The sequence below is a fragment of the Triticum dicoccoides genome, chromosome 5A (genome assembly GCF_002162155.2).
Source record: "Triticum dicoccoides isolate Atlit2015 ecotype Zavitan chromosome 5A, WEW_v2.0, whole genome shotgun sequence".
In the NCBI taxonomy this organism is placed as follows: Eukaryota; Viridiplantae; Streptophyta; class Magnoliopsida; order Poales; family Poaceae; genus Triticum; species Triticum dicoccoides.
The window spans coordinates 92,122,373-92,128,840 of record NC_041388.1 but is presented as its reverse complement, the minus strand read 5'-3'; the positions used below and the strand labels follow the sequence as shown (position 1 = coordinate 92,128,840).

Sequence of the window (6,468 nt, the reverse complement as noted above, 5' to 3'; positions counted from 1 at the left end):
AAAGTAGGGAGTAATTTACACAAAACTGCAAGATTAGCAGTATTTTATCAAACCTTGCAATTGCTAGTTCAACAACTCGGGTAAAATAATATCAAGTAGGAGTATATGCGTTTCAAAGAATCTTCACAATGGCAGTGAAAACCCCAAAGACATCTAAGCCATTTTGGTTGGTTCCAAATTTATCTTAATTTCGTAAGACAATCAGGAAATCAGGCAAGATATGGATCACATTTGGTTTTTGCCACCGTCGTAACCATTGCAAAAGTAGAGCAAAGAAGGCTGCTTTACATGTGAAATAACACCGGAATTTGTACCCAGCTTGAATTGGTAAATTAATGTGACCACAGTGATGATGATGATGATGGAACAAGGGAGATGGTGCATAAAACCAAGCAGGTTTTTCACCCACTCACACCTGTTACTGTAGCTTTGTTTTAAACTATGGTGTTCTTCCTGGCGAAAGGAAAGCAAAGCAAAGGAGGATTTACAAATGACGCTTGCATGGGGGCTACCAAGGATCAAGCTATCATTGCTTGCATGGGGCTACCAAGGATCAAGCCATCATCATTTGCTGCGGCTACCGTTGCACTGGTGAACGAAACCGTTGCCGTTGGCACTGCCGTTCATGTGAGTCCCATTGCTGCTACTGCTGCTGCCTATGTCCTTCCGCTTTGTGCTGGCCTTCTTCACCCCCCATATACGTATTGTGTGATCATCACTCGCAGAAGCGAGCATATGTGGATTTGTAGGGTTCCAGCTTACACAGTTGACCGCGCCGGAGTGACCAGAAAGAGTCTCGATAACATCTTCCGTAGCTCTGTGCCATATATAGACCTGGCAGATAAAATATCACCACACTGAGTTGTCAAATCAAACAAACCACTGGATAGTTGTTTTCCATGAAACTTCAAAGACCTGACTAAAATTTCTTTCACCGAAACATTATGTACCAGATTGGTAAACATGCATTTCCATATATTGGTGTTCTACTATGCTGGCTTATAGAATCCAGCTCTTGGCTATATTACACTGGATTATTTTCTCCAGCCCCATTTTATAGCTACCTATCAGGTGTAAGGAACCATGGATCATGGATGTCATTACTAGGTGACTTCATGTCATCCACGGAAGTACCAATCCATCTGTAAGTTTCGTCTGGCTCACAAGAAACAAATGATCCCAAGATTCAAGTGATAAATTAGTAATGTATCCCAATTAAACATTAACTTTATCCACCATGTAATGCACATCATTGGACATGTCATAAAAGCAGTAACTAATATGTCACATACCAAATATTCTGAACAAAAGCTGGCGGAAAATACCTAGATCAAGAATCAATGTGCATGCAATCAAATCTGGGGAAGAGACGTAGATTTTAAGTCTCATTTACAGTTTCTCAACATAAGAAATATCATGGATGTTGTACATATTTTGTCATGTTTTGTTACATGAAGTAGAATACTGCAGCGAGCTGACAGCTGTTCCAATATAGGTCTCTAGGTTATCCAGTAAATTTGACTTGCAGGACAGAAAATATAATTCTGCTACACGGCCAAGAACAACAGTTTCCAGAACTCAGATATTATCTGCAATTAAAAATCTATAGAACAGGTGACAAGGAGAGCATAACTTAAGTGCATCTGCAGTCAATACATCATACATTCATACCTTTGAATCTTCACTCCCACTGGCAATAAAGGCCTGATCCGATCCACCAAAGCACGATCTTATAACAAACCGGCTGCGTTTATGGCCAATGTACTGTTTCACTCTACTGGGGTCATTCCTTATGTTCCACAAATGGATCTTCTCACTTATAAGATTTACAAGCAAGAAATCTCCATCATCAGAAAGAGAAAATGAAGTGATTGTATTATCCTCTTCAATCAGCCTCTCCTGTTTTGTGTCCCTATTGAATAAAAGAATTGTGGAATCTCTGTTCATAATTATTATAACTTTGCCATCTTTTGTTACAGCAAAATCAGATATTTTTGATGACCGCTGCCCTTTCCAGCAATCTGCCTCTTTACCATCTAAATCCCACAAGCAAAGGCTTTGATCAGATAGACCACACAATATTTGCTTTCCGTCTGGAAACCAGCCACATGACGTCAAACCAAGGCCAGGCTTTTCGTAGACATGAATACATTCACCAGATTCAATATTCCAACGCCGGATGGCTTCTTCCATTCCACATGTAAGAAGCTGGCTATCATCAGGACTCCATGCAACCATCATCACTGGTTTCTCATGACCAGTCAATCTGTGCTTCAGCAATAGTTCTCCATCTTCATCGACCTAGGAAAAATACCCACATTACTGCAAGCAAGCAGAAGATTGATTTGTGTTGCATCAACTATCAAGATGGCAGTGAAAATGTAAATTTCACCATCATTATCAGTACGTACATGCGCATGCACATCCTGAGGTACATACTAGAATGCAATAAAATTCCTGGAACAAATGATGAAGATGAAACTGAAAATTAGGTTCATGTGCATCGAGATTGTTCATGTGCATCGGAATCTCGATGGGATTGAAGTTCTGAGATTGAGATGCTGGGAAGTTTTTCTAGAACTAAGTTTTGATAGTTCCAAACAAGGACCACATTATGTCCTCATCAACCACCACAAAAATAAAATCAGAACACCTTCAAGGTAGGCTAATCGCACCACCAATGCATAAATGCCAAGCTATATGGTCTATAGTGTCAGGCCACAAGATCATGTAGCAAACCAAACAAACATATTAATCAAACTTGCAGCTAAGGCCAACAAGGCTCAAATTAGATAGACTCACTCCGACAAATTAATGATGTAAAATATCTACCCTATCAATTTGCATTTGAACAAATAAAGGAAATACTCGAGATCTCAAATTTTCGGACAGAAACAACCAGCAGGTGACCAAAAAAGAGTGAATGTGGTTGTGCAGAAAGTTTTCACATAAGGCACTAGCTAAATGGGAAAGTAAGGGGCAAGACACTGCACTGCTGAACACCTTCATGAAGAAGGTCAAAAGTCAGAAGCATAGTTACCTTCCATATAATTGCAGATTTATCATTTGATGATGAGGCTAAATATTTCCCATTGTTTGAGAATTGAAGAAACCATACTTCGTCACCGTGTTCACGCAGAACCTGCGATAATATTTTTTATTTGCTTGTGGCTTAGTACAGGTGATAAGATATGTGGATAGCAGTGTCTGATTGTGCATCGAGAAATATTGTATTGCTTAGTTTCAATTATTACATTTAGGCATTAACTATTTTATACCAGGAATGAGAAGCACATCCTACTTGTCAAGGAGAGCCAGATCTCAGTTGCTTTCATGAACATTTAAATAGCACTCAACTCACATCTATCTTCTTCTCATACAAAAATATTTCCTCTACATTAACCTGAATCTGATGTATTCTCTTTCCAACCTAAATATATATTGCAAAATATTCAACACAGCAAGAGGGAGGTGGGAAGGGAGGGGAGGGGCGAGGATAGAGGATGCTTAAGTTATACTTTATGACAACTGGATCACACATTATACAGAGAGAGAAAACAGAATTTATCCAAGACTTGTTATGAAATAATCTACAAGTGATGTATAAAAACTGTACAGAAATAGTCAAACGAAGAGCAAGAACACCAAACCGACCAGTACTGCTTATTTTTGGATTCTTAAGCAATGCAGGCAACTGTTAAGCACAACCTTGATTTCAAACATGGTATTTAAATATTTAAACATGCAACAAATGCAACCACTGACATCAGCATGAGTTCATACCTGCAGTGTTCGAAATGGTATCTGATCCCTCCCACAGTGATGATCAACATAAAGTGACAAGCCATCAATAGAATTATGGAGATAACAAGCTTCACGTTGTACAGTAAGCGCCTGTTCAACTATATTCTCTAACCTCCTCTCTGGTACCATAACAGCAGGTGGGAGCACCTTTTGCAATTCCTCTAGGAGCTTAAGGCGTGAGTCAGAAGCTTCGGTTCCAAGCTTTGGAAACGCAAGCAAGAAGTTCTGCGGAGAAGAAATTATGCAACTTGACATTTCATGAACTCGTTTTCTGTTAACACCAAGGGGGGAGATTTCATTTTGCAACGTCTTTATGGCACCCATTAAGTTGTCATTTCTCAAAAGGTCAAAGAATTTCTGCTCCAATAACAAAAATGCAGCAGACTTCACGATGTTTTCATCCAGAAGGCCAAGTTTATTCAAGGTAGCTACTGCATTGTCCCAATTACCATCAAGCACCTGCTTTCTGAATAGATTCACCGATGGAGAATGCAATGTAATACCTGATTCTTCCTCAAGAACAGCTCCACTTTTTTCATATCCAAGAGTATACAGAGCTTTTGTGATTATCCTCACAAATTCGTCCCTCTTAATAACACCTTTAGAACCAACCATAACTTCTTTCCCCTGGGAAGCCAAAGGTCTAGCCATTGTACCTCCCAAAGGGTTAATGGATTTCGAATAACAGAAACTTTCTGGTAAATTTGCTGACTCTACTGAGGATGCTCTTGCGCGTTTTGAGGGTGGTTCATCATCTTCAAAACCTCCCATGAAATGCCAAAGTCAGCCCATATATTGTTTTACTATTGCAGATACAATGTTCCGCAGGCTGCAGAAAATGCCGTCAAAAATTCCGTAGGTTGCTGCAGATAAATAACATGAAAAAGTCATTATCAAATGCAGCCAATAACCTGGTCTTATCTCGATCATTTTACAACTAACAATACATGCCCATCATAATAGCAAGAAATAGGAATGGTGCACATAAAGCAAGGAAAATACTGCGGAGAAACACAATGTACCTTTTGATTGAATCTACAATACAAGCTACCTATCCATGTAACGCACATATGAGCAAATGTGAATTGGAATACACGGCAGTAAATCTCAGAGACGCAAGGCACAGGTTGAAGCGCTCCCTATTATTTTTAAATGTGCAGGTTAGCTTGAACATTATGCACACCGAACAAAAATAGCCCCATCACACTTGAGCCTGTTTATTAATTATCATGTAGCATCAGAAAGAGAGATAAAATATGTATCTTTGAGTGACAAAACAGAAGCCTATGCTGATTAATCCTCATTTATAATAAGCTAATAGGACTATAGTCCCAACTCCCAATTCAAGCTTGTACTACCAGATATCTTTCCTGCCATCATATAAGAAACAAAGTAAAGTCAGGTTGGACCAGCATATCCAAAGATAAGTCATAACAGCACAAGCTTGTGGCAAGCTACCATGGACTCAGAAAGAATTACATAATGTGGCTCATCTGTTGTCATAGTTGCATCACTTCTTTCTTTCCTTTTGTGGAGCAACGGGTAAATAATAAGCCATGAAATAGATTGGTACACAGTAAGACCCTGATAGCAGTGATGCTTTATTGCCGTGAATGGCATGTGAGCTCCACATTGGAACCTTACCCTTATTGGCAACTTTTCAGTACTACTTAACCCTGACTCGCTGATAGTGCACAACTCGCATCAGTCCACTAAAGCTAACACTGAGAAGTGGCAAATGACCTCCATTTACAAACAAAAGCATGATGTCCATGAAATGCTCAGGCGAATTACTAGGAACAACCGACGGGTGACCACAGGGGTAATCAAACGCAGTAAGTAGGATCCAATTATGCAATCTGCATACAATCACTGTTGATTATAAGCTGCTCCAGGAAGCGCCCTAAATCACAGGAGTCCTGCCCAACCGCGTGCCCTTAGCGATCTAACCAATCCACGTGATATATATAAAGAAACTAAAGCAAGTGGCGCAGCGACGGGGACCGGTCATCTAAGAATCTGTTCTAGGGAGAGTTCATCGTCGTTCCTACTCGCGCCGCCGGAGGAGCCCCCTCCCCCAAACCCACACCTGCACGTCGGGGACCAATAGGCGACGCAGAGAGCAGGGATTAGCGATCGGAAGGGTCCTGACCTCGGATCCACGCTGATTCGCGCGAGGAACACCCGAATCCGCGCCGAGACGTTGGGGAATCGCCTGCGGGGGGCAGGAGGTGGATGGATGGGCGGATTGGGTAGGGAGGGGGGGCAAGCGCAGAGAGAGGGAGAGAGAGAGAGAGAGAGAGAGACGGGAAAGGAAGAGATTGGTGTCTTGGCTTGGGAGAGAGGGGAACCGACTGATTGAAAGGAAAAGGGAGGAGAGGTTGGAGAGAGAGAGAGATTAACCATTTCATTCACTCAAGCAATTGCACTTTGTTAAGTTTTTTTTTTTCAAGGAAAGTCATCTTGGCACTTCATTGCAAAGTTAACAAAGTCATCATCCCACTAGCACATCGATTTTGAAGCATATATATGCCTAGCTAGAAAATGTGCCAAGTCATTAGCTTTCAATCGAATCGACGAGATATCATGAGCTTGTTGAAAACAATATGTCGGACTTGCTGAATAGGAGGGCAGAACATCAGACGCACCATTGCACGCATAAAT

The 6,468-nt window shown here is 40.9% G+C and overlaps 1 protein-coding gene across 1 annotated transcript; it reads right to left on the bottom strand.

Annotated features, from left to right (window-relative positions):
• Positions 1-265: 265 nt before the first annotated feature.
• Positions 266-6,145, bottom strand: LOC119299620 (WD repeat-containing protein 26 homolog). The gene is made up of 5 exons (XM_037576800.1): positions 5,957-6,145; positions 3,784-4,667; positions 3,041-3,142; positions 1,672-2,301; positions 266-834 (listed from the first exon to the last, which is right to left on the bottom strand). The coding sequence occupies exons 2-5, from the start codon at positions 4,573-4,575 to the stop codon at positions 565-567; spliced, it is 1,794 nt and encodes a 597-aa protein (XP_037432697.1). The 5' UTR covers positions 4,576-4,667; positions 5,957-6,145; the 3' UTR covers positions 266-564.
• Between the last annotated feature and the right edge of the window lie 323 nt (positions 6,146-6,468).